General features: G+C 55.1%; 3 protein-coding genes across 4 annotated transcripts in view; 1 reads left to right on the plus strand and 2 right to left on the minus strand.

Moving 5' to 3' along the window:
• Positions 1 to 156: 156 nt before the first annotated feature.
• On the minus strand, positions 157 to 6659 carry LOC123245091 (cytochrome b-c1 complex subunit 6, mitochondrial). 2 transcript variants are annotated; one of them, XM_044673825.1, is made up of 4 exons: positions 6534 to 6654; positions 1623 to 1649; positions 937 to 1098; positions 157 to 392 (listed from the first exon to the last, which is right to left on the minus strand). In XM_044673825.1, exons 1-4 carry the CDS (start codon positions 6582 to 6584, stop codon positions 360 to 362), a joined length of 273 nt encoding a protein of 90 aa, XP_044529760.1. In that variant the 5' UTR covers positions 6585 to 6654; the 3' UTR covers positions 157 to 359. The 2 variants fall into 2 exon arrangements, with proteins under 2 accessions (XP_044529760.1, XP_044529761.1); XM_044673826.1 differs by lacking the exon at positions 1623 to 1649 and having other exon boundaries at positions 6534 to 6659.
• Positions 6660 to 6948: 289 nt separating this feature from the next.
• Positions 6949 to 19290, plus strand: LRRC41 (leucine rich repeat containing 41). The gene is made up of 11 exons (XM_044673141.1): positions 6949 to 7171; positions 10789 to 10875; positions 11144 to 11214; positions 12218 to 13268; positions 16523 to 16621; positions 17647 to 17898; positions 18184 to 18348; positions 18444 to 18542; positions 18672 to 18794; positions 18879 to 18954; positions 19062 to 19290. The coding sequence occupies exons 1-11, from the start codon at positions 6949 to 6951 to the stop codon at positions 19285 to 19287; spliced, it is 2472 nt and encodes an 823-aa protein (XP_044529076.1). The 3' UTR covers positions 19288 to 19290.
• A 386-nt stretch (positions 19291 to 19676) lies between these two features.
• The window catches only part of RAD54L (RAD54 like), a 24605-nt gene continuing 17466 nt past the window's right edge, over positions 19677 to 26815 (minus strand). Inside the window, exons 9-19 of the mRNA XM_044674822.1 lie at positions 26451 to 26575; positions 24775 to 24925; positions 23947 to 24073; positions 23305 to 23379; positions 22709 to 22839; positions 22037 to 22147; positions 21195 to 21318; positions 20603 to 20681; positions 20216 to 20395; positions 19972 to 20135; positions 19677 to 19886 (exon numbers count right to left, since the gene is read on the minus strand). Of these exons, the coding sequence (XP_044530757.1) occupies positions 19685 to 19886; positions 19972 to 20135; positions 20216 to 20395; positions 20603 to 20681; positions 21195 to 21318; positions 22037 to 22147; positions 22709 to 22839; positions 23305 to 23379; positions 23947 to 24073; positions 24775 to 24925; positions 26451 to 26575 (1469 nt within the window). The 3' untranslated portion in view covers positions 19677 to 19684. The remainder of the gene's footprint in view (positions 19887 to 19971; positions 20136 to 20215; positions 20396 to 20602; positions 20682 to 21194; positions 21319 to 22036; positions 22148 to 22708; positions 22840 to 23304; positions 23380 to 23946; positions 24074 to 24774; positions 24926 to 26450; positions 26576 to 26815) is intronic.

The following is a 26815-nucleotide window of genomic DNA, read 5'->3' on the forward strand; positions in this document are numbered from 1 at the left end:
TCTACCACTTGGTGGCTACTCCTCTCCCTGGGGCTGGACTAGGGGATCTCACCCCTGACCTGTGGGAAATTGTGACCAGCAGTGAGAACATGGAAGCCCCTGGTACCCTCCCTTGAAGGACAGCCACTGCTCATTTTCACAGATAACAGACACTTCCACAGATGACTGCGTTTTATTCCATTGCAGCTGCTCTGAGTCACACCAGTCCCTGGCCCAGGCCTAAGACCACAAGCCTCTTGTGGTAATAGCAGGACACATGGTACAATAGCATTTGAGATCCAGGGGAATGGGAAATTATGACAATGAGATGCCCCACAAAGGGGCAAAGCCTGGAGCAGATGGCAGGTGCATGCAGATATTCATTTCACATTTTCAAAGAGTGAGTGAGCCACCTAGAAGGAAAAAAGAGGGTCAGGTGAGCCATAGGTATCAGTGGTCCCCATGTGACAGATAAGAACACTGAAATTCAGAGGACAGGGGACTAGTCCAGCATCACACAACTGGCAGTTTTGAGTCCAGATTCAAACTCAGGCAGGTCTTCCTGGCTCCTAGTCAAATGCTCTAACCTCTGAACCACCTAGGAGCACTCTCTCCAGGGGTCTAGCACTTAGGACCCACCAGGTGCTATCTGAGTCTTCTGTTCACCACCTCACCAGGCCAATTCTATGTAGGCATCTCCTGAGCTCTCAGGGGCTCCTGTTTACCCAGGATTCCAGGGTAAACTTAGGTCTAAGGTCTGAATAGGGGAGGCCCCTGGGTTAAACCCTCTTGTTTTACAGAGAAAGAGGCCATGGGTGCTGTGTGGATATCAGCATCCCACTGCCTGGGCCCGTAGATGCTGTCTCAGGGCCCTGGGGATTCCCATTTGGATGGGGCCTGCTCTGGCTAGGCCTTGGGGCAGCAGCCTAGGAGATGACAGCTAGTGGTGTGACTCACACAATGGTCTCGGGCATGCAGGAAGTCAAAAAGCTCTTCAGTGCAGTCTTCCTCAGTGTGGGGCCGGGAATTTACACGTTCAGCACACAGCTCCAGCTTCTCCCGGGCCTTCATGCACTTCTCCATCTGTTCACAGTACTCTCTCACAGTGTCCAGGGGGTCCTCAAGAGACACAAGAGGCAGAGTCAGGGGTCAGAGCAATGCCCATGGTCTCACCTAAAGAATATGGTTGGGGAGTCCTCATTTATGGGTAACTAGCAAGAGTGCTCAGGACTCACATTCCTGCTCCTCAAGGGAGATATGAGGGGTTCTAAAGCAGAGCTACCCCCCAGCTCTGGGGCCTGATTTTAACAAAAGCTGGGTACCCACTGCCTAGGTCTGTTGTAGAACCTGTAGGTGCTATCAAGAATGAGGGGAGTTACTGATTCCTCTGGATTCTGGGGGGCTGCTGCACCAGCAACAGTCAACAGAGGCAATGTCCTTCCATATGATCTCCATATGCCCCCTCCCACACCAACCACCCTGCTATCCTGCTGAGGGCCTCAAGGCCTCAGGCTTCTTCCCAATATTCTCCCCTGCAGCACTAATAGAGGGGGGGCCCCCACCCCAAAATGCATCTAAAGGCATACTGTGGCTTGAACCTTCAGCTTCCAAAGGGATGGTTTCAACTGTAAAATGATTCTTACCACCAATTCTTTTTCCTCATCGTCTTCCTACAAGAGAAAGAAAAGCCATCAGTGACAGACAGTTTGACAGAGGCCCTGGCTCCTGACCCCCAACCTTGAGCAATTGCCTACAAAAATACACAGTGCACCATGAAGGCTTCCATGTTCAGCATCAACATGAGTGTTTCAAAAGGCAGAAAACTTAAGCAAAGTTCTGATGAACATTTGGGTGACCAGGGAATTTATAAAAATCACCATCAAAACCAAGAGTAAAAGCTCAAGGCTGCCCAGCACCAGCAGCCAGTGGAAGGAACAACATGCAGGGACTCCTGTGAAGCCCTATGAGAAATGAATGATGCTTAAAGAAGCGCAGGGACAGTGCTAATAGTAAACATTTCCATAGGCTTACTATGGGTCAGGCACTGTGCTATGTACTGCACAATTAACATCTCACTGGGTGCTCCCAACAACTCTAGGAGGTAGGCGCTATTATCCACATTTTACAGATGAGGAACCTGAAAGCCAAGCAGGGTTAGGTGACTTGCACAGGGTCACACAGCTGGTTAATGTCTAAGATCAAATCAGGTCATCTTAAGTCATCCCAGGGCTTTGTCAAGCTGAGAAGAAGTTTATAAGGTAGGAAGAAGGATTGATAATATATGGTCAGTCATCTGGAATATAAACCAGAGTGGCCTCTGAGCAGGGACAGAGACAATGTAGAGTGACAGACCCAGAGCACTTGTAATTTCAGTTTAAGAGTACCTACTCGGGACAAGGCACTGGAAGTGCAGACAAGAATACAACTGTTCCTGCCCTCAGGTGGGCTCTCCAGTGGGACAGGTCAGAAAGCACAGGGTGGTTTGAGGCTGGAGAACAAAGTGCAGGGATTGAAGAAGGCAGCCTAGGATGAGCTGGAAGGGAGAGGATTGAGAGGCAGGGATGACGAGGGTGGCTAGTAACGAATGAACACTGATCCCAAAGCACAAAGGCCCCAAGTTGGCATCAACTGCCAGAACAGTGAAGGGTCCAGTGTGGCAGGAACTTAGTAAATATAAGAAAGGGAGGCAGAAGTAGCCAGTCTGAAGAGTCTGCTACCACTGTACAGTGGCAAAGAGCTATAAACAAAAGACGATGACCATCTACTGGGGAACAACAACATGAAGCTATGGTGAAGTGTTTCAGAGTTGGGCCTGGAGTTAGGAGACCCAAGTTCAAATCCAGGCTCAGACACCATGAGCTGTATAACTCTGGGCAAGTCACTTCACCTATAATTCCTCAGCTGTAGAAGAGAAATAATAGCATCTACCTTGCAGGGCTATTGTGAGGACCAAATGAGGTAATATTTGTAAAGTGACCTTATAATTATAGGTAATGGAATGTTAATTCCTATAAGAGTTGACTATGAATTCAGGGAAATTCCTAAACTAAAGTAAAATAAAGCAAATAGAAGCCACACAATAACTTCAAGATTGAGAAGCAGAGCTCTATAATTCTGAACTTGCTCCAACAATGAGGTTACAAAGCTCCACATTCCTCCTTCTTTGCATAGGTGGAAAACTATGGATGTTAAAGCAGGCTGCCAGCCAGAAAAAGGAGAGAAGAATACTTTCCCTACATTTCAGCAAACTTCAAAAACTATATTTTCATTGAGAAGATGAAATGATAAGAATTAGACAAGAATACTGAGAATGCTTGGACAACCAAATGCAGAGCACTTAGTTGTTAATCCTTAAGGAATCTGGGCTGGGTGGTAGGTTAACATCTTTATCAATGACATGGATTAAGGCATAGATGATCTCATCAAATTTATAGAAGATCCAGTCAGAAAGGAAAGCAGCAAAACACTGAATGCAATTAACAGCACCAGCTTAAATCAAGTCAATAGGGATGGACGGATTTTTGCACTTGGGTACAAAAATCAACTTCAAAGTAAAATGGGAAGGTGGGTTTACATAGAGGTTCTGAAAAAGATCTTGGGGTTTCAGTGGACTTCAGGCTCAATGAATTAACAGTGTGAAGAGGAAACCAAACATGCAAATTCAATCTCAGGAGAGAAACAGACAGACAGTCGTCCTCTCTGGAGATCTTCAAGGAGGGTCTAGAGGCCCATACATGGACATAGATGTTGAGACTTGTTGGACATATTGGCAAAACACAGCAAAACCATGATGACTGCTTTTCTTTAAATTCTGTTACGAGGGATGGCATATAGGGGACGGAGGGGAAAGATAGGAAAGTGATACAAAACAAGATATTAATGAAAATACTAAGGAAAGCTATGTGCCAAAATTGGCCCTGAAGAAGGGTAGGAAAATGAACTTCGCTTCCCCTTCACTGCAGAAGTTGGGAACAAGAGTTGGGGAATATTGCAGAAATAGTCTGACAAACTGGTTTTGTTGACTGCTACCCCCTCCCACTTTTTTTAAATGAGGAAAGACTTTGGGGTAGGCTAAGAGATATATTTGGAAATCAATGTGAAATAGAAACACACCAATTTGAAAAACAAAACAAAAAGTCAAGTAGTGTTTGTTCATCCTACAGGTGGGGAGAAAGGAATCACTAAATGTTCTGGGCAGTCAGGAGGTCCAGTCATCCAGAGGCCTTGAGATAATGGGCACCTGTGTGACATACAAGACATCTAAAAGCAACACCAATACTTTCTGAGAATAACCCTCCAGGTGCACTTGGCATTTTGGATATAGGTACAACCTTATTGGCATTTCAAGCCTGGCATGGCCAGAATCTCTCACCTTGAAGCTCTAGTCCCAACCCTTCTCTGACTAGCTTCCCAGGCTTCCTCCAAGCAATGGAGCAGGGATACAGCAGAGGCTCTTGGCATTTGTGCTCAGATCTCAAAGCCACTTATGGGAGCATAGACTTAGTCCTAGAAGGGACACCATAAATCATCGTGGACAATTTCTCAAAAGCCCAGAGAGGGAAATGGCACACCCAACACTAGCAGCAGAGCTAGCATCCAAACCCCAGCTGACTCTCATTTCTCTCCCCAGTTCCTCATATCTCTTCTGGGGTCTTTGCTACCTTTTCATTCTACAACTTTACTCAATGGCCCTCAGCCTTCTCATTCTGGAACATCAATCTATCCCTACAGCCCCACTTTCTCATGAGGAAATTTTTCCTGTAACATCCATTTGAAAAAAGGCCCCAGACCAGCTGCCCTTCCTCTCTCTGTCCTCTGCCCTGATAGCACTTGAATATCTTCCCAAGCTTCCCTTCAGCTCCCTTTCACATGCTATCTTCCCATTAGAATGTGAGCTCCTTGAGGACAAGGGCTTTCTTTTTCTTGTAGTCATATTTCTAAAAACTTGGCACCATCCCTGGCGTATGGTAGGACCTTAAATCAATGCTTATAGACTAATGTCACCCCTTCCCTGCATACCACACTGGATCAAATGAGAATCCATAAAAGGAACTGAAGAGATCAGAGGCAGACCACCAGGGACTGGAATCAGCAAGCTCAGACAGCTTTTTCTAGGAGTTGACTGAGAAAGGGAGAAGACACACAGGATAAAAGCTTGAGGGATCTAGAAGGTATAGAAAGAGTTAAGCATGGGGGAGACAGGCATTTGTAAGCAGCAGAGAATGAGTTAATAAAGGAGGAGAAAATGAAGGAAAGGGAGTGAAAGGAAAGGGGCGGGGCCCTGTGAAGAATGGAGGGTCAGCTTTGACAAGAAGGGCCACCTCTTCATCAGAAACTGCAGTGAATGGGAGATGGTGACAAGGGATTGTGAGGTGGAGAATAGTGGAGAAAAGAAAGATCCAGATGAATGATCTCTTCTTTTATCAATTAAGTAGAGGGTGAGGTGGTCAGCTGATGAAGGGAGAAGGGTGGTGTGGGAACAAGAAGACAAAGAGGAGGTCTGGAACAGCTGCTGCAGCAGAGTGGGAGAGAATCAATGAGGGAGCAGTGAAAAGCCTCCCTGGGACATAAGAGTGTAAATCTGTAATGTAAGCCAGGCAGCAGCTGGTGACATTTTTAGCTGCTTTTCTTTTTCTAAACATATTGAGGAAAAAAAGAAATGAATGGAGGTAGTGATTCAGGGCTAAGATTCAGAAAAGAGTGAAAAGCAAAATGATAGGGAAGCAAGGGAGAATCCGGAGGGCTAACCCAGTTAACCAGAGGATGACCAGGAAAAGGCTGAAGGGGAGGGAATGGAGGTCTCAGTGAGGACAAAGACGAGGTCAGGGAGGCTTGTGGAAGAGAAGTGGGGAGCAGGTCCACAGGGACCTCAGGTTCTCCACCTACAAGTAAGGCTGTAGCGGGAGGAAGGAGGATGGCTGAGCCTTGCACATTCCCGCAGGGGAGGGGGGTAGTGGGGGAGGGAGTAAAGGGCGGCGGCGGCTGCTGGCGGGCCCAGAGGGACGGACCCAGGGCCAAACCATCCTGGGGGTGGGCCCAAGTGAAGATCCTGCGGAGAAGGTCACGCGGGGAGCCCCTGAGGAGAGCGGGGTCAGCAGGGTCAAAAGCTGCAGAGGGGGAGGGAAAGGTGATCACTCACACTCCCGCTGCTGAGCTTGCAGTCTGCTAGGACCCCCAAATCTTCTTCGGACAAACGTCCCTGCGTCCGCCGTCCTGCCCCTCTCTAGGGCCCTGGGTCCTCCTCCCGCCTCCGCCACCTGCACCTTCTCCCTCCAAGCCCGGGGGGAGAGGGGAGCTCCTGGCTGGGGTACCCGCCCCTCCACCACTCGACGGAAAGAGAGCCCCCCCCCCCCACAAAGGGCCCCTGCGGGACGTCGGGGATACGTGAGGGGTGGGGCACTCAGATCCTTTCTTCCACCGCCCCTCTACTCAGCAAGACCGCAGGCCTGAGGGAATCTTAAAGCGCGCCAGCAGAGGTGCAATTCCGAGCCTTTCAATGACGAGAAACCTAAGGACGTGACCCCGAGGCTCCGCTGCCCCGCGTAGCCCCTCACCTGCTTGGGATCCCCGCCGTCCCGCGACCTCTTCTCGTCCCCCCACCCCATGTCTGGTGTCCGCTACTGACTTCAGCAAGCTCGACTCCTCCCCACGGGCCGAGAAGGACTCGCCAGGGTCACGGACCGGATATCCAATCCGCCACCGGAAGTGCAGTGGCTTTTTCCAACGGCGCAGCTCGAGGGGGTGGGTGACACGCCTGGCGCTGTGTCTGGAGCCCCCACATTGGAAGAAGATAGCGTTCACGTCTAACGGGAAGCCTGAATAAGCTGCCTGGCCATGAGGAGCTTACAGGCTCGTTGCTGCGCGCCTGAACAGCGGGGCTGACCTTCGCATCTACCCGCTTCCTCCCCTCAGAGTGCGTCCCGTAGCCTGCCCCACCCTTATCAAATATGGCGGCATGTAGCGCTGCGCATGCGTGGGCTCCCGCCACTGCCCAATATGGCGGCCCCCGGGCCTCGCGACTTCAGCGCAAGCCCGGATTCGCGTGAGTCTATCGCAGCGGCCGCCATGGAGGCCACTCCCGGAGAAAGGAACCTCAAGGCTGGCTCGGAGCCCAGCGGTCCCCCAGCGCTGTACGTGCTGTGCGGCTGGGCCGTGAGCGCCCACATGGGTGTCCTGGAGAGCGGGGTGTGGGGTGAGTGAGGACCCTGGGGGGGAGGGTCAACGGACGGCCGGTTCCTATGGAAACCAGGTCCTCCGAGGGGTAGAAGTAGCGTTTCCATGGAAACTGGAGGTGGCCCGGTGGGAGCCCGAGCCTGGGACAGGTGGTGTTGCCATGGAAACCGAACCCAGCTTCCGGGACCTGGGCGATGACCTGCACTGGCCTCCAGCTGTGAAGGCTTGTGGTCAGCTTGTGGCATCCCCTTAAAGAAGGACATTGATGAGCTGAGAAGGTCCAGAGAGAGCAGCCAAGTGGGGGAAGGGCCTGGAATCTCGCAGCCTGGGGGAAAGAGAAGGCTCAGGGCAGACTTTCCTGGGGAGGGGTAGAGCTTCCAGTCCTGAAAGGTCTTCAAGTAGAGTCACTTGTTGGGTATATTGTGATGGGATTCGTATTAAGGGGCTGGTTGGATAGTCATAAAATCACAGAATTTGAGAGATGAAATAACACCAGCATCACTAAGTCAGGGATGAAGCAGCTCTCAAGGAGCTGACCTGTTAAAGGGGGACATTACATTTGTGTAAAAGATTAGTGTGAACCTGTGATTTCATTGATACATGGAACTCCCAAATGCTGGTCAGCATCTTCTTTGTGACTTACAAGCTTAGGCAGCTTTTGTTTTGTTTGTTTGCTTAAACCCTTACTTTCCAGGCTTAGAATTAATACCATCTTTTGGTTCTAAGGCAGAAGAGTAGTAAGAGCTAGGCAGTAGGAATTAAGTAATTTTCCCAGTGTCACACAGCTAGGAAGTGTCTGAGGCCAGAGAAAGTTTTCTAGAGCTTTGAACCTGCCCTGCCTGCAACCCTTACATCCAGTTCCAGGCAGGTGCAGACATTCCTATAGATAATAACAATTTATAGGAACGCAAAAGCATCTGAGGTTACATTTGAACCCAGGACCTCCCATGCCTGGCTCTTAATCCACTGAACCAACTAGCTGCTCCCCCAACCTTTCCACTGTACTCTTTGGAATGAATGCCTGCTCCATTAGTAACAAGTTTACTCTCATCTTGAAGTCTTTTCCTCTACTAGCACCCTCACTGAGATGTGCCTCCCTCTTGCTAATATAGCTTCCCTGGCATCCAGTGTTGGTCTTGGTAGGGGATTCTGAATACTCCTTGCTTTACGTTTTCACTTCCAAACTCTTCCCTCTACAACCATCACTCAGTAACTTCTCTTTCTTTGAGATTCATTCTGTCAATATCTACCATCCAATCAAACTCCAGGTACTTATTGTCTACAGACCCCCACTGAACAATCCTTCTTCCCTCAGGGAGTTCAGTGCTGGCCTCACCATCTCTACCCTCCCCAACTCCTGCTCTCAAACTAGGAGAGTTCCACCAACATATTGCTAGTCCCTTAAACTCCCTAACCTCACCTTTCTCATTTCCTATGACCCATTTGTTCTTCTCTCCCAGCCACACACAAAGACAGTCATACCTTTGATCTCATTATCACTCATAAATGTTCAATTTACATGTTCATGAACTCAAAAAATCTTTTAATTAAAAAATATTTTATTTTCCCAAACTCATGTAATAACAATTTTCAACATACATTTTCTGAAGTTATAAGATCCAAATTGTCTCCCTTCTCTCCCCCCTTCCAGAGATGGTAAACAATTTGATCTAGGTTGTACATATCTTTATAATGCAAAACATACTTCCATATTGGTCAATGATATAAGAGAATACTCATATAAAACCAAAACCATAAGCTAATGTGGAAGATAGTATGCTTTGATCTCCCTCTTGACTCCAACAGTTCTTTCTCTGGTGGTGAATAGGATTCTTTTTTGAAGCCCTTCAAGAATTCAGAAATTCTTTTATCTGATCATAATCTTTGTCATTCCACCTCTCCCTCCACTTTCCAATACCAAACCCTGTTTTTTGTCTTCACTTGTGACCTCCAGTCCCTCAACCTCAATTCTTAAATCATTCCCCTGCACTGGCTACACTCTCCACTAACCCCTACCTTGATCCTTTGTAGAGTTCCATTCAGATCTACACTGACCTTTTCCCTTAAGTCATTTGTCCCTTTGTTCTTTTGAAGATCATGTCCTTCAAAACTCTGACCTTTATTATTCCCACCACTTATTGCCTTTATTCCTCCTTATAGGTTGCTGAAAATGAGGCTGGAAAAAACCATGAAACTGAACTGACCTCGTCCACTATAAATTTATGTTACAGAACCTCAACTGAGCCCTTACTGCTACTAAGCAATGCCTTTCCAGTTCCCTAATTAACTCACTGTCTTACTCTCCACAGTGGCTCTAAGATTTTTTTCATTCCTCCTCAAACTTTCGATAGTTCCCCTCTACCTTATCCTCTTAGCTGAGAACCTTAGCTTATTTTTTACTGAAAATTTGAGGTAATTTGCCAAGAGCTCCCTCTTGTCCTCTCCTTCAAATCTTACATCATTCAGATGCCTCCGACACTATCTCCCCCTATACCCTTGTCTCAAAGAAGAGGCCCTCTACATGCACAAGAGATCCCCTCATCCTATCTCCTCTAGGCGATTGTCTCCTCCTTCACCCCCAGTCTCTATCTCCTGGATGCTTTCCTACAGCCTTCAGATGTGCCAGGATCCTCAAAAGATTCTAGTAGCTATTTCTCTCATCTTCTTATGACTAAACTCCTTGAGAAGGCTGTCTACAATCAGTGCCTCCAATTCCTCTCACTTTCTTCTTAACTTCTTCAGTCTGGCTTCTGACCTCATCATTCAACCAAAACTGTTCTCTCCAGGGTTACTAATAAAGTTACTGATTGCCAGATCCAATAGCATTTTCTCAGTCCCTGTCCTCCTTGCTCTCTCTATAGCCTTTGACACTGTCATTCACCTTCTCTAGGTTTTTGTGATGCTGCTCTCTCCTGGATATCCTCCCTGTTATATTTCTTCTTCAGAGTCTCCTTTATTGCATCTTCATCTGGGTTACACTTGCTACCATATCCCACTGGGCTGTGTCCTGGGCCCTTATCATCTACTAGTCTCACAGTCATTGGGTAGGACTCTAGAGCTGGAGGAATCTGGTAAGGCCTCATGAAGGAGGTGGTACGTGATCTGAGCTTTAAAGGAAACCAGAAATTCTGAGAGTTGGAGCTGAGGGAGAAGAGCATTCCAGGCCCCAGATCTAGGAGCTGGGAAGTTGTATGAGCGGGAAGGCTTTGATGTGTCTGTTCACACATCAGAATAGCAGCTCCTTGAGAGCAGGAGTAGCTCATCACTTTTGCCTCTATATCCCTAGCACCTAGCCGTGGTTTGCCTATTATAAGGGCTGAAAATGCTTGAAGAGACTGAATTGAACTGAACAAATGCACTCACTCCTACAGACTCAGCAGTCTTGAGGAGGAGGAAAAGGATTCTGGTGGAACCTCAGAAAGGCTGGGGTCCTGGGCCTCTAGCCAAGTATCCCCTCTTGAAGCTCCCTGAACATGCTTCCTAAGTGGCAGAGGGGAAGGCCCAAGGCCTTCTGACTGCAAGGCCAAAAGTTTTTCCCCTCCAAGGCCTCCCTCCTGGAAGTGGGCAAAAAGTGGAGAAAAGCCTCTGTCTCCCTTTTACTGCCTCTGACCCCAGCTCTTTGGCTTGGTTTCTCAGCTCTTCCAGGTCCCATACTTCAAGGTATCTTACCACTGCTCAACATCTATTACCTGGAGAGAGCTGAGCATGCAGCCCAGGAGAAAGGTGAGCTGTCACTGTTGCCACAAGTCCAGAGGTCGGCTTTGCCCCCAGCAGGCAACAGCCATATCTTTCCCCTGGGTGGCTCAAAAAGCTATTGGAATGCATGGGGCAGACCTACTTATCCCTATAACCATTCCCCGGGAAGGAGCTGAGTCTCAGAAACACCAGCAGGGATTTGGGGTGGGTAGAGGATGGCACTGGATGCCAGGACTAGCTACTCGTAAGGAGCCACTGGGAATGACAGGATGCATGGGTTTTCTATCTCTCACAGGCCTCTCAACACAATCCATCTGGCATCAAATCTGGGATGATGTGATGAGGACAAGGCCACCCCATTCTGAGGTGAGGGGAAGGTCTTCCAGCTGTCTCTTCTGGCATTGACATGGTGCAGACTGTGCTGACCAGTATCTGGCCAATGGGGCCCCTCTACTTACTCAGTGGTAAAGAGAAAGAGACAGCCAAGGTCAGGGCAGTGATGCATCCAGAAATTAGCTTCAGGGGAACATGGACCCCCCCTCCTCCATATATTTTTGCATCAGCAATGGGTACTGACTGAATAATCCCTGAGAGAGCGAAACAGCCCTGCAGGGGCCATGCCCAAGAGCCATGCCAGTCTCACATGACCCTGCGTCATCCACCTCCAAAGCTGGGAATATAGCAGGATTGAAAAAGACCAGGAAGGCTCAGGGCATTTTTTAGGAATTAAGTAGAATGTGAGTTTAAGCAGAAGGCACTTTAGGAAAGGAAACTTGTTAGAGAAGTTTTACCAAACAAGCATTGGGCCAGGACAAATGACTCCAAACCCTCTGAGTTGACGTTGCTCCTTGGTATCGCTTCAGATGCTCGGTGCCTGGGATGGACTCCTGGGCTTTGGCTGGCATGGCCCTTGAGGCTGGGCTGGGCTGTCCATTGGGGAGAAAGAGCAGGCACAGCTGGTTTTCACATTGAGCAGAAGGCGGCCTTTAACAGATGGCCACTGTCCAAACCAGCAGAGCCCAGGGCCAGGGGGATAGCAGCGAGAGTAACTCAGCTTTTGGTAGCCCTTTGAGACTCAAAAAGTCCTTTCTTTTCCATAACCCTATGCCTAAGGAATGCTAAGTAGTGTTTTCCCTGTTTTACATATGAAGAAACTGAAGTGCTTGGCCTAGGTCACCCAGCCAGCCAGTGGCTGTTAGAGCTGGGATTCCCAGCTGGGTCCACACCAGGGCCAGGGCCTGGGGCTCAGGTGGGCAGCACAGTCTTGGGAGATGCAGACAGGACTCAGCCTGGAGGGTTGAAGCCAGTAAGTGCTGACCTGTGAAAGCTTTGCCTAATCTGTCTGTCTCTCCTCTCCATCTGGCTTCAGAGCGTGCCCTGCTGGAAGACCAAGTTCCTGGAGACCTTCTTCTGTCATGTGCTCCGAGGGACCCTGGACCCAGCGTCTGACTGGCGCCTCCATGACAGCCGCTTCTCAGCCCTCCTCCATAGCTCCCCCTATGTCACCCAGCTCACTATCTGCAACGCGCTGCAGGGGGTGCGAGAGCTGGTGGCCGAGGCCCAGCATGGGGCCCTGGAGACTCTGGCCCATTCCCTGCACACACTCAAGTTCCGGCATCTGCTCTTCTCTGATGGGGCTGCCCACCGGGCACTTCGGAAGCTGCTGCACCGGCTCATTCACCATGGGGCTGTCCGGCAGGTGTCCATGTACTCCTGGCCTGTGCCGGAGACCACGCTGTTCATCCTCATCCTCACTATGAGTGCGGGGCTCTGGCAGCCAGCCCCCTGCGATGGACCTTGCAGTCTGTGTGGGGAGGACACCGCAGGACGAGCCCCAGTCCGCCATGAGCCTGTCTCCCTCCTGAGGCCTGGCCAGCCATGCCGGAACAGTGCTGAGCGATCAGCTGCTGCCCTGATGGCCACTCGATGGGAGAATGAGGCCAGGGAGGCTCAACAACAGGCCATGCTTGCACAGGCGAGCCGGACACTGGGTGAAGCAGACCCCGAGAGTCCCCTCGGTTCATCATCGGCCCCTCGGACTCTAGCCAGCTCGGCCCTACAGCCCCAAGAAGCTCCCAGGAGGAAAAGTCCCTGTGCCCATCCCTGGCAGAGGTCTGGGACAGAGCCAGATGACCTCTATGACTTCATCTTCCTCATTGCCAGTGAAAAGGAAGAGGAGGGGGAGGAGGAAGAGGAAGAAGAGGAGGAGGAAGAAGAGAAGAGACAAGGCCATCTGTCCTCTGGGAGGACGTGGGAGCCTGGCTGCTGGGACCTTCCTTCTCTTGATGCTGCCCAGCGCTTCCGCAGCATCTCCACCTTGGACTTGTTCACCATCCCGCTGTCCACAGAGTCAACTCTTGTCCTGTGCCACCTACTGAGCTCCTGGGTGTCCCTGGAGAAGCTCACCCTCTCCTATAACGGTAAGGCGTTCCCTAGCAGGGCTCTGCTACCAGTCACAGCGAATTGAGCCTGTTAGTGCAGAGGCCCAGGAGGCAGGCAGAAAACGCTGAGCCGCCCACACCCCCACACCCCCAAGCCCTCCAAGGGACAGTCCTGCTGGCTTCACCTGCCCACATGCAGGTCAGGAAGAACCGTAGGAAGTTTTGGAGCCCGCATTTGGCTTCCACCCCACTGCCCCCTGAGAGACCCTTGAACCACTTACTAATGAAGAGAACACATAGATCCTGGTCATTCCTGGGTGACCTGCTCAATCTTGTCCAGGGCCCTGAAGGCCATTTCCTCCATGCCCCTCTACTGTTTAGGGAGTTACCTCGTGTGTCTATGTCCTGCATCTTTGTGGAATGCCAGTCTGCACCTTGTTTCTGCCAGGCTGCTTTCTCTGGGGATGGTGGTGGCTTCCCCACTCCCAGCTCCTGGACCTGAGTGAGCTTGGCCCTCCCACGGCTGTAGCACTCTGAGAGTTAGAGGCACCCGAGGAGGGGAGAATGGATGTGGGGAAAGAGGGAAAACAGGCATGGTTATCCTCATTGTTCAGAGAGAAGATGGAGGCTCAGAGGGGCAGGGAGCGTCTTGGAAGCCAAGTCTAGAGATCTCTTCTGTAGGCTATGTAGTCTTCCAGAAGCAAACTCTTCTTGCTTCAAGGCCTAGCTCGGAGGTCATCTCCCCAGGGGTTAGGGCACCTTCCCACCTCACTCTACCTTTGAAAACAATAAAGAAGATTTATCTTTGTCTATTGGAAGTCCCAATTGAATGAGTTTCTGAGAATAAGCCTTACTATGTTTTCCCTATGATTTCACTGATTAGGGAACTCCTTGGGAGGAGACCTCCCTCTCTCTCCCCAAGTAATGCAAGTTGGCACCTTCTCTCTAACTTAGAGCCTCTGAGAGAGGGATTTTTCCAGGGTTACCCAGCCAGGAGGGTCTGCATGACTGGCTGCCTAGCCATGGTCTTTGCATATCTCCTGGCATGGCACCAGCTACAGTGGATGATAAATGAATAATTGTGGAAATGAATGAAAGAGACTGAACAAGGCTGACTCCCATCACCTGTTTAGTCATTTTGGGTTAAGATCTGCCCATCCAGACATGTGAGTGTCGTAGATCTTATCCCACTGATGAGTGAGACCTTCAAGGTCCAGTCAGCCTTCTTGTGTTGTGACAGGATCTCAGGGCTGGTGGCTTTCTTTCTCAGCCCCTTCCCAGATGGCCAATAGAAGAGCCTCTCTCCAGGAAGGCCTTTGGCACTTGGCTTCTCATCTCTTAGTTCTTCCCTCTCTCCCCAGCCCACATTAGGGTTTCATCCTACCTTCCTTCTGCCTTGCCAACAGCGATTGCTGGGTTATACTTTAAAATCCTTCATCTCCTTTCTCTTTTTTCTTTAATGTTTTTCTTTTACTATTTTCTTATATATCAAGCAACATAAACATTTCAACAAAAAAGGAGAATTCTAGATGAAACCCTAACCTTTTTTACCATTAGGTTTTCTGAGCCACAGTTGCCCTCTCTGATTCTATTTTTAAATGTTTTGTCAATGTGCTTTCCTCCACATCTTTGTTTTTTATAATCTTTTTCTTTCTTTCTTCCTCTTTTGATCATGGCTTTTAGGCAGTGCAATAATTCTTAAATTATCTTTCCTCAATCTATTTTCCAAGTCATCTTTGCTCTTAAGAAACCTGCATTTTCTTCCATTTTTTCAGTCTTTTAGCTTTAATAGTTCTTGCTGCTTTATGCAGACATGGCTTCAATTTGGTCCATTTTAATTTTCAGAGAAGTGTTTCGGGGGCTTGGACATTATGCTTCTTGTTCCAAGGAATTCCTTCTTTTCCCAGATCTTCTTCAATAGCTCTCACTTCTTTCCCCATCTTTTCCTCTGTTATCCTCATTTCCTTCTATAGTAACTTCGTGGCTATTTTTGAAAACTCTTGTTTATTTTATCCAGGTGCATGCGTCCATGCTGTGTCTTTCTTAGACACCTTGCCGGTAGATATTTTGGAGTCTCCTCTTCTAGATGGGTGGTCACCATAACAGTGATTTGAGCGTCCTTTCTGACTTTGGACTTGTTGTTAGGCCTGGTCCCTACCTACTTCTGGGGAAAATGTCTGGACAATCCTGCTGCGTTTCTCTTGGGATATCTCAGAGTCTCAGGGACAGCTCGGGCTTGGAGCCCTGCAAGCCTTCCATGCTCTCAAAGTGTTGGTTCCATGGTAGGAAAGTCGGATCATTGCTCTTCTGGTCTGAGCTCTGCAGGTTCCTGACCTGACCTGACCTGGCTCTGCCCAGTCTCCCTGTGGGCTTGCCTTTAGCCAGAAATTCAAGTAGGCTGCTGCTGGTCCCAGCTACTTTCAGCTGACTGAAAACCTGCCAGCTCAGTGGGAGTGATCTGCAGGTTCCCCTCACCCCCAGTCTGGGATTCTTATCCTTGTTCTACCACAAGGCTCAGAGTGGCCAGGAGTGCCTGAACTTGTTCCTAGCTCAGAACACAGCCTGGCCATTCCCCCCTCCCCCCCCCACTCCCCATCCAGTCTGGATTTGGCACTGAGGAGGGAACAAAAGAGCTGCTGGTTGGCACAAGCTCCAGGTTCGTCTTTATGGGCCTGGGCCTCTTGGTCTAGGTCAGCATTGGTGAAGGTTTTCAAGCTTGTGTGTCCAAATTGCACCTTCAAGCTACCCGTGAGCCCCTCGCATAACCCCAGAGTGGAGGGAGGAAAAGTGCTCACTTTGGGTGGCTACAGAGGGTAGGGCATGCAGACGATGTCCTCCGGCGCTGGGAAGAAGGGGAAGGGAGTAGCTCCCTGAGTCTGGCCCCTGCGCCAGTACTTCACCAATGCTGGTCTTGGTCATAGCCTCAGGCCTTTTCCAGTCCCTGCACACTGGAACACCCCCAGCCCTTGATCCTGGTGCCCACAGAACTGTCTGTCCATCCGTCTCCCAGTGCTGACCTGAAGAAGAAAGATGACTCGCTGTGACCACTTCTTGGATTTTCCTAATCCCCTGGGGGAGAACTTAGGTCAGGAGCTGAGCCGTACTTCCTGTCCTCGGCCCTCTTGGCCTCATTCTCCTCCTTTTCTCAAGCAGCTCTTTATTCTCCTTAAGTACCTGGAGAGGCAGAGGCAGTCCTCCGATCCCGATCCTAGCCCTTTTCTGGAAGCGTAGGCCCACCCTTCATGCCCACCAGCAGCTCCCAGGCCGCATGTTCTTTCGTTCAGCCCCTGCAGCCTTCTTCTCTTCCAGACTCGGTGGCAATAAGGACTTCTGGGTAGTAGCTGCCGTGGCGCATTGCCTGTTGGCTCCACCCACCAGCACCCCACTAGAATGTAAGTTTCCCGAGTAAGTCTTCTGAGTTTTGACGCCCTCCCCCCCCCGGCCGTGGCACAGAGCGGGTACTCATATGTCTTCTCTCCATGCACCCAGCTCCAGGCCTGGTGAGCAGCTGTCCATAAGAGGCCAGCTCTGTGCCACGTTGAACAGGCAGCTTTGGACGTCTCTGGGGCCCTGTGTGCTTTGGGGAGCCCAGCACAGCTCCCCACCCAAAGGGCAGCCGGCATTACATGGATAAGCACCTGCTCTAGGCATTAAAAAAAGCCTTCAGGGAGCTTCCCTGTGCTTGGCATAGGTGTGAGGGGAGAGGGGGCGAGACACCCATGGACGCAGGATCCTTGTCTGCGGCGGGAGGGGCGGGATGCTGAGCGCTGGCGGCCAGAGAAGCCTGAAGGCCATCCCTGCCGGCCTCGGTGGAGAAGAGAGTGCCCGGCAAGCTTCTTGGCCATTACTTTGTGGGCCCACAGTGAGGAGGCCTGAGGGGAGATCCTGCTTCCAGGGTTTTCTAGCTGAGCCTTAAGTGTCCTCACCTGTCAAATGGGGATCGTTGTACTGTCTGCCTCACAGGGTGGTTCTGAGAAAAGTTCTTCCTTAAACCTCAAAGTGCTCATTAATGAGTCATTTATTTGTGCTTTTTCTCAGGGCCTCAATCAGGGGGAGTGGAAGGTATTGACTTGGGAACAGTAGCCATAAGGACTTGGGGAGGCGGCAGCACCCTTGACCATCCTTACTGGGGCCCCGGGCTCTGGTGTGGCTTGGAGTTGACACGTCTCCCATTGGGGCGGCAGATAGAGCCCTGGGCTGGAGCCAAGATCTGAGTTCAAATGTGGCCTCAGACATTACTAACTGTGACTCTAGGAAAGTCCCTTAGCCACCTCTGTTTGCTCAGTTGTAAAGTAGGGATAATAGGAGCCGTCCCCCCCAGGGGGTCGTCAGAACAAAAGAGATATCTGTAAAGCGCCCAGCACAGTGCTTGGCCCCCACAGGCAGGGCCCTATAAATGCCGGCCTCTCTCCTGCAGGCCTCGGCTCCAACATCTTCCACCTGCTGGAAGGTTTGCAGGTCCTCTCGGCCCAGGCCAGCTGCAGCCTCCGCTCCCTCCACTTCACGGACCTCTTCTCCCCGCTGTCTGTGCTGGAGCTGGCCCACAGCACCCTCAGGGTCCTGCCCAGGCTGCACAGCCTCGCCATCCGGATTGACCACCTGAGCCCAGACGACAGCCCCAGAGGCCCCGGGAAGCCCAGCCCTGGGTCTGAGAACGAGGAGATTCCAGGTAAGGGAGGTATGAGAGGGATCAGGCAGGCCGGGAGCCTCGGGGACAAGTCGGGCGAATCGGCGTCCGCTGCCCTCCGGGGAGCCACCTAATGTTAAGTGTTGGACGTCGCTGGAGAAACCTTGGCAGGCCTCTGAGGTGCTCTTGGGGTGAGGGACCCTGGACAGGAGGAGGCCCCCTCGGAGCTGCTCAGACCCCATGATCATCCTTCAGTCTGGCCTGGGGAGACCCTGGGGGAGGGCAGAGGCTGCTGGCTGCGGCTTCCACCCTTCCTCTTCCCTGCAGAGAACTGCCTGGAGCAGCTGGAGCTGGGCTTTCCCCGCAAGCCGCAGGCCAGCACGTGCCTGTGCCGGGTCCTGGAGGCGTCCCCGGCCTTGCAACAACTGGCCCTGGACAACGCCACCTTCACCTCTCCCCGGGAGCTGGAGCTGGTGCTGCAGGCGCTGCGAGGTATCGCCTCCTCCGGGAGGGCGGGGGGCCGGGGACCCACGGGGGGCGGCCCCACTCAGGCCCGTGGGCCGCTGTCTTCTCCCTCTGCCTCCCAGAATGCAACCCAGCCTTGCAAAAGCTGAGTCTGCACGACATGAACCTTGCCGACTGCCAGAAGGAGGTGCTCCTGCTGTTCCAGGACCCCACTCTTCGAGGTGAGCCCCGGGGAGCCTGGCGTCCGGATTGGGGGTTCAGACCCTCCTGACCCTGGGCTGAGTCACCCTCTTGGTCCCTCCAATCTCCCCTCCGTGAAGCCACGGCCTGACACACGGTGTCTCCCGCAGAGCTCACCCTGTCCTTCTGCCGGCTGCTCGAGAAGCGCCGGACCCACTTTCTGCCCAAGCTGGTCACGGCCTTGAAGAGCAACTCGACCCTGAAGAGCTTCCGGCTGCCCGGGAACCGCCTTGGTGGGTACAGGGGGGCCGGCCGGGGCTGACCGAGGGGGGGCCGGGCAGCTTGGCTTCCTAGCTGACCGGCCTCTCCTTCCCCAGGGAGCTCCGGCCTCGTGGCGCTGGCGGAAATCTTCTCCAGCGATTCCTCCTCCGCCCTCTGCCAGCTGGACATCAGGTAGGCGGGAGGGGGAAGGGAGGTGGAAGGGAGGGGGAAGCGGCCCCAAGTCCCCTCCCCCCCTCCCCGGGCCTCCCCCCGACTCCAGCCCTCTCCTCCCGGCCCAGCTCGAACTGCATCAAGCCGGACGGGCTCCTGGAATTCGCCAAGCAGCTGGAGCAGAGCCGCTCGGACCGGGGGACCTTCGGCCACCTCTGCCTCTTCCAGAACTGGCTGGACCAGGACCCCAGCGTGACTCAGGAGGCCCTCGGCCGGCTGCGGACCACGTTCAGCGTGGTCAGCGACACGTGGGACTCGTCCCAGGCCTTCGCCGACTACGTCAGTGTCATGTGATTGTGTGTGACCCTCCCCAGACACGAGAGCCCCGCAGGATTCCAGCCACGCTCCCCACTCCAGCCCCTGCCCCGCCAGGCCAGGGAAAGAGGAGGCAGGTGGCCAGCCCTCCCCCCAACCCCCACCCCCGACTCCACTCTCAGTTTTTAATGCCTTTATTCCTTTGTGCCTTTTTTACGTTTTTAAAAATAAAAGTCTGTTCTGCGGATCTCTGGATCTCCGGCTCCTGGTGTGGCCGCTACAGGGGTGGGCAGCGGCGGCAGGAGCGCTCTGGGCCGGACACCTGTGGCTCTCTGTGGCTCTCTGCGGCGAGCACAGGCTTCCTCTGCAGACCCGCCTTGGGGGCGGCTCAGTGGGCCAGACCTGAGCCGAGCTGAGCCAGGTCCAGCCTCAGGGCTCAGGGAACCCCCCGCTGCTCCTCGTGCGAGCGCTGATGGAAGGCGAAGGTGACTGCGGCGTCCCAGGCCGCCGACAGCACGGCATCCGGGATGCCCCTCTTGTCCGCGCTGTGGTGCCACTGGGCCAGGTCGGAAGTGCAGTCGGAGCCCTCAGCGGGCGGCCGGACCTGGTGCCCATTCACGCAGCGGCGACAGCGCAGCCTGGGGAAAGACGCCCCCGTGAGCCCCGGCCCCACTGATGGAGGCCGCCCGCGCCCGGGGCCGCCTCCCTGCCTGCCCCGCTCACTTGTCGTGGGTGTCGCTGCTCGTGGCCTCGTTGAGCGTGAAGAGCTCCCGCAGCTCCCCCAGGGAGAAGTGCCGGGCCACGTCCTGCTCCTCGTCCACCACGCAGCTGCTCAGAGCCTTCTTGTGCGTCTGCCGCTGGAAGATCTTCTCCTCGATGGTCCCGGCCTGGGGGGCAGGGACGACGCGTGACCGGCCGCTCGGGGCCGCCCGGGGCCCGGGGCCCTCCCCCCGGGACAGGGCCTCACCGAGAGCAGGCGGTAGATGTAGCAGGTCTTCCTCTGGCCGTCGCGCCACACGCGAGCCATCGCCTGCTCGTCGTTGGCCGGGTTCCAGTCGGGGTCGAACATGACGAGCCGGTTAGCCCCGATGAGGTTGAGGCCGCAGCCGCCCGCCTTGCTGCTCAGCATGAAGATGAAGTCTGGGCTCTGGGGAGGCGGGGAGGCCGGGGCCTATGGCGACGTCCTTCTCGGGGCCTGCCCCTCCGGGCCACCCAGAGCCCGCAGGACCCCCTCGCCCTGGGACCCGCCGCCTTTCTTCCGGGCCTTCCCCCCTCGCAGCCCAAGACCCCGGCCTCTCCTCGGCCCTCACTCCCGCCTCGTCCTTCCCCAGGAGCCGGGCCGCTCGCTCCTCACCGAGGGGCTGTTGAATCGCTCCACCACCTTGGCTCGTTTCTTGATGGACATGGTGCCATCGAGCCGGACGTAGAGATACCTGTGCCGAGGCGGGGAGAGGGCAGAGCGGCTCAGCGAGAGCCGGGGCCGCGCAGGCCCCCCGATTCTTCACGGACGTACACACGAGTGGTGACAAGGGGAGGGGGCACAGGAAGGCCCCCAGAATCGGGGCATTTCTCCCGGAGAGGCCACGAGAGCCGCTCAGCCAGGAGTGACGGGGCAGACTTTGGGCCGCAGCCTGCACACAAGAAGCTGCCTTTAGGGAGGACAAAGCTGCCCGGCGGTGGGAAGGGCTCGGGGGGAGCTTGTGTCCAGGAATGAGATTCAGGGGATCCTGGCTCCGTGCCGGTCACAAGACCCCAATGACAGACAGGGAAGGGCCGAGCGGCCCCGGCGCCCCAGAACCCCGACCCAACAAGCTCTAGACAAAAGGGGTGCCCGGGCCGGGGGGATCTCGTCCAGGCACGGGCTCTGCTGACCAGAAGGGACAGTCAGAGACGCCCGTCCCAGGCGAACTCGAACGAGGCTGGCCCAAGCAGGCTCCGGGACGTACCTCCTGGCCCGGCAGAGCTTCTCAAACAGGTCCAGGGTCTGCGTGTAGTTGGACACCAGGACGACCTTGTCGCTGCTGGTCCTTCGGGTCACAGCCAGAATATAGTCCAGGACCAGCATCTTCCCTGCAGAAAGACAGAGTCGGAGGGGCCCTCGCAGAGGTCGGAGCCCCAGGGCCGCCCTGGCCCCGTGCCCACACCCTGCCCGCACCACTGGCCTGGCACAGGGTAGAGCAGGGGGAGGGAGGCGGGCCACGCACTCGGGAGGGGGCAAAGTCGCCGCCTTCTCTCTCACCCCAACTGACATGAGGCTTTCCACTCGGGCAGGAGCCTGCCTGCCCTGGGGGCCCCCAGCAAAGGGGAGAAGCCTGCTGGGTGCCAGGAGACACAGCGGAGGGGCTGCCCAAAGGCTGGCTGTACCCAGGACGAGGAGGGCACAGCGCCTGGCAGCCGGGGAGGAGGCACTTCTGTGGGATCCCAGGACGCAGGAAGAGGCTGAAAAGAGGAATGGGGAGCCCCTGGACTGGGCTGGGGTGGGAGAGAACAGAGGCAGGGAGCCCGGTGCAAGAGGAGTGAAGGCCCGACCTGGAGGGGCGCCCAGGGAGGAGCCGCAGCAAGGGCCACGCCGGGCTCACGGCTGGACCTCTCGCCTCCCCCCGGCTCTGGCCACACGAGCACTTCAAGGTTCGAGGCCCGACGGCTCAGAGACCGCGGCGGGGACGGGCAGGACGAGGCTTCCTGGGTCACTTACTGCAGAGAAGGACCCAACGTTTGGGGGACCCTGACCCCTGCAATGCCATACAGGAAACCCCTCGAGACTGACCCGGGCCGGGCCGGCACCCACCTGAGAGCTGCGGCTCCACCGACTTGCCGCTGTAGCCGGGCGGGAACAAGTCCAGAGCTCCGGCGAAGCCTTCCTCCTCCTCCACACACTTGTCGTAGATCAGGCCTGGGTCTGAGAGGCCACAGCCTGCGTCAGCTTCCCCCAGGGGGCCCGCAGAGAGCCCCGGCCCTGCCCCCCCACATGGGAGCTCCCCGCTGTCTGCAGAAGCTGCTCCCTGGGCCTCCCCCCATCCCCGGCCCTCCTGCCTCCAGGCTTCCCCACCCCACCCTCCCCCAGCTGTGCCAGGCACAAAAAGACGAAGTGCTCAGGGAGCCACGTGGGAGCTGGCAGGGGTGGCCCGGGAGGGCGTCATCCTGGAGAAGGTGGGGGGCTTGAAGGAAGCCAGGGACTCTGGGAGGCAGAGGACACTGCCAGGGCAAAGGGGTGGAGGTGGGAGATGAGAAAAATGGGCGGGGGGCCAGGCTGCGGAGGACTTTAAAAGTCACAGAGCAGTTTCTATGAAGGCACAGGCAGACGTAGGCTCTAGGACAGTGGCTCCGGCAGCGGTGTGGAGGATGGCCTGGAAGCCAGATGGGAGCAGAGACAAAGGGCCAGAAGCTCAGAGCTGGGGAAGGCCCCCGGGGAGGTGGCAGGAAGGCGTGTGTGGAAGGGGCCGCCCAGCCCCGCACTCACGGTTGCACAGCTTCTTGAGGGACGTGATGGAGGACAGAGACGACACGCTCATCTTGCCCTCCCGCAGCTCCTCTGCAGGCTTGGCTTGTCTGAGGAACCGTCTGTACAGCTCAGTCTGCAGCGCGGTCAACCTGCGGACCAGAGCCCGGCATGGGGGGGACCTCTGGCCAGCCTCCCAGCCTCCCCCCGGGCCTCAAGCGGCCTGGCCCTGCGCCATGAGGGTCGGGATCCCAGGCCCGGAGCGCCGAGGCCTCACACGGGAGCGAGCCGCTTCCCAGCCATATACAAACACTCCAGAGAGGAGCAGATCTGTCCTTGGGGAGATTATGTGGGGGCCAGAGAGGGCAGGAGAGGGCAGGAGAGGGCAGGAGAGGGGCCAGAGGGCCAGAGAGGGCAGGAGAGGGTCCAGGGGGTCAGAGAGGGCCAAAGAGGGCAGGAGAGGGTCCAGAGAGGACAGAGAGGGCCAGAGAGAGTCCAGAGGGCCAGAGAGGGCCAGAGAGGGCAAGGGAGGGCAGGAGGGGGTCCGGAGAGTCAGAGAGGGCAGGAGAGGGTTCAGAGGGCCAGAGAGGGCCAGGGACAGGCCAGCACACACATACCTGCAGCAGACCACCTGCTCGATCTTCACGGGCAGGTACTTGGAGAGGATGTCCGAGGTTCTCCGGATCAGACACCTGTGATGGGCGGCAGGAATGTGGCTTGGCCTCGGCTCTTGAGCCACCCCAGGGGCCCTCGAGAGAGGTGACAGCCACTGTCCCCAGCCTGACCACTCCAAGGCACCCCGACTGTTTAGGGGATGCCAATCCCACACAAAGAGGGGAGCCCCGGCGTCCGCAGGGGGCTTAAAAGGCGGGTGGGGGGAAGGGGGTGTCTGGTGTCTTCACTTCCGCTCTGGGCTGGCACCTGGCACACGGCACGGAGGGGCCCCGGCGACGCTCGGGCACTGAGCCTCCGGACCACCTTGTCCCGCACCCTGGGCCTTAGGATCCCTGTTTTACAGATGGGGAAGTAGAAGGCTCGAGCCTCAGTTTCCTCCCTTGTAAAATGAGGGGGTTGGGCCGGCTCTGGCGGGGAACGCGGGGCCGGAGAGCGGTCAGGGTGGGAGACAGACGAGGCAGGCTGGACGTCCAGGCACGAGCCGCGCCGGGGAGCCTCCCCAGGCCTGCCAAAGCCCCAGACGGGGAGGACGAGGCAGCGGCGAGCTCTCCCTCGGCCTCCCGGGGATGCGGCTGGGCCGTTACCTGTTCACGATGTTGACGAGCTCCTGGAGGCGCTCCTCGCCCTTCTGCCGGGCGGCTTCGCTCGCGTCTGCGTCTCTGCCCTTTAGAATGGGCAGCTCGAAGTGCTTCTTGAACTCCGGGGCCGTCCCTGGGGAGAGGGGAGGGCGGGACGGTTCCTGACAGCTTGCGGCCTTCTCGGCACGCCAGGCCCGGGCCCGGCTGCTGAGCAGACGCAGACGGACAGACCCCGGCTTCGACAAGGCCCCGGCCTCCCTCCCAGCACCGGGCCACCGTCCAGGAGAGCCCCGAGGACAGCCCCGAGCCCTGACCCTCCAGAAACCTTCCCTGCCTCCTTCCTCTCCTTAGAAGCAGAGGACTAACTCGAGGCCTCGTTTTTTTTTTACAAAAAAATAGCCTGGGGCAGCCGGGTGCTCAGCAGATGGAGTGCCAGGCCGCTGAGTGACCCTGGGCAAGTCCTTAGCCCTCGCTGCCTAGCCTTAGTCAATATTCAGTATTCATTGTGAGACAAAAAAGGGAAGGGTCAAAAAAGAAAAAAAAAAGAATTGATATGAAAATGGAAGGGAAGAGTTTGAAAACAAAAGAGAAAAGTCAGAAACAGGATTTGAACTCAGCTCCTCTGAGGCCGATTCCCCATGCTTTTCTCCACGCGCACAGTCCAGCCCAGGAGAGGCAGCCAGCCTTCCTCGGAGGCCCGGCTTCTCGGATGGGCTCCGTAGAGAGCCCCCGTCCTTTTGGGGTCCCTCCCCTGCTCCCAGGCACAGGAGAGCCCCACTTCCCGCTCCGCCCTCCCCAGGACTCCAGGGCTGACGGGGAGGCCCGGCCTCTCACCCAGGATGCCGGCGTTCACAAAGTGCACCAGGCTGAAGTACTCCAGCAGGTCGTTCTGGATCGGCGTCCCCGAGATGAGCACCCGCCGGCTCGTGTTTAAGCCGTTCAGCGCCTGGTACGTCTGGTTCTCCGAGTTCTTCAGTCTGTGGCCCTGAAACACAAGCTGGCGGCTCAGGCCGGGCCGGAGCCGGGAAGGAGGCCGCGCGGGGGCGACTGCAAGGCTTCTATGCGGGCTCCAAAGAGAGACTTCGCAAGGCGAAGGTTTGATTTAACTGAAAAAGATTCGGGGGTTTAGAAGACCCCAAGAACCTCGGCACCAAGAGCCGACTCCGGAGCCTCCTGTTAAAACCCACAGACTCAGCCTGGCTTCCTCCTGGCACCGGCGCCGGCACCGTGCAGTCAGCAGACGGGGAATCCCGGGTTCGGGAAGGGCGACACGGGCCTGGGGCCGTTCTGCCCTCACTCGGGGACTCCAGGGGGATCGTTGGGGGGAACCACTCTACTCTAGCTGACCGGCGGTCTCAGAGGAGGCTGCCTCCCTCGGGCAGGACGTCCTGTCAGTGCCCGGCCTCCACCCTGGCCTCCGCTCTGTCTGCGGAGCTCCTCAGCCCCCAGGATTCTCGTTCTCACGTCCAAGGAACACGCTGCTCTCCGCCTCAGTGCCTCCCGGCCTCCATTCCCACAGACATCTCTCACACATCACCAGCTCTCCCTCCAACATCCCCATTTCTGCCAATGGTCCCCCAAGCTCAAACCCAGCCAAGTCCCCCTGGACTCTTCCAACGTCTCTTGGCCTCCGTCCCCTTCTCTTCCCCACACAGCCACCACCTCTCGCATAACTGCCTCCTAACGGGCCTCCACACAGCTGTCAGACTGATATTTCCCCGACCAGGAGGCCTGAGGATAAACTACAAAGCCCTCTTCTCACATGTCAGGATCTTGCTTGAACCCGCTCCCCTCCCCAGACTTTGGCCTTGGCTCCAGCCACGTAGGGCTGCTCATTCTTCTGAGAATGGGACACCCCATCTCCCACCTCTGTGCCTTTGCTTAGACTGTTCCTCACATCCAGAATGCTCTCCTTCCTCACCTCCGCATTGTGGAACTCAGAGCTCCCCTCAAAGGCTTCCTCTTGCGGGAGGCCCTTCAAGAGCCACTCCTGGGTATTAGTGCTTTGCCTCTACCCTAAACCCCTCTGCATTTATTCTGTATAAATGCCATATTTCCTTAAGCTCCCTGAGGGCTGGGCCCTTTTCATTGTTGTTGTCAACCCAGGACAGCGGAGGGTGCAAACCACTACTTCCTGCGTGTCTCCTCAGTCAAATGGATACGCCACCAGCCCAGGAGCTGAAGAAGCTGCTTTGTAAGTCTTCCAGAGCCATGGAAATGGTCACCATAACAGTGACTTGGGCCACATGCGCATGTAAAGAGATGATACTGATGTCCGACCAAGATGGCGGCCTAGACAGGAAGCTGACCACCGGCTCCCACGTCCCTGCCCCTACGGGGGACTCTGGCCTTCTGGGGGCTATTCCCCAGCTTGCCAAATGCGAGCCTTTTCTACTTTGTCTTCCCTCTCCCCAAAAGTTTGGCCTGTAAGTTCTTTGAGGACACGTCTGGGCTGGGGCCCTGGACCGTAAGGGCTCTGAAGGTACGATGCCAAACGGAAAGTCGCCTACCTCGTCACAGATCACCAGCCCCACACTTCCTCGCTGCAAGGCTTCAGCATGGAGGCGGAATGTCTCATAGGAAATGATGAGGATGGGAGACGGGACCCTGGAGCCTCGCTGGTTCATGAAGCTGGCTGGGGAGAGAGAGAGAAAGAGGGAGGGAAGCATGTAAGGAGAGAGAGGAGAGAGAGAGAGGAGAAAGGAGAGAGAAAGGGAGAGAGAAAGGGAGAGAGAGAGGAGAGAGAGGAGAAAGGAGAGAGAGAAAGGGAGAGAGGAGAGAGAGAGAGCGAGAGAGGAGAGAGAGAGAGAAGAAAGGAGAGAGGGAGAGAGAGAGAGAGAGAGAGAGAGAGAGAGAGAGAGAGAGAGAGAGAGAG

This window comes from Gracilinanus agilis, chromosome 4 (genome assembly GCF_016433145.1).
Source record: "Gracilinanus agilis isolate LMUSP501 chromosome 4, AgileGrace, whole genome shotgun sequence".
Classification (NCBI taxonomy): Eukaryota; Metazoa; Chordata; class Mammalia; order Didelphimorphia; family Didelphidae; genus Gracilinanus; species Gracilinanus agilis.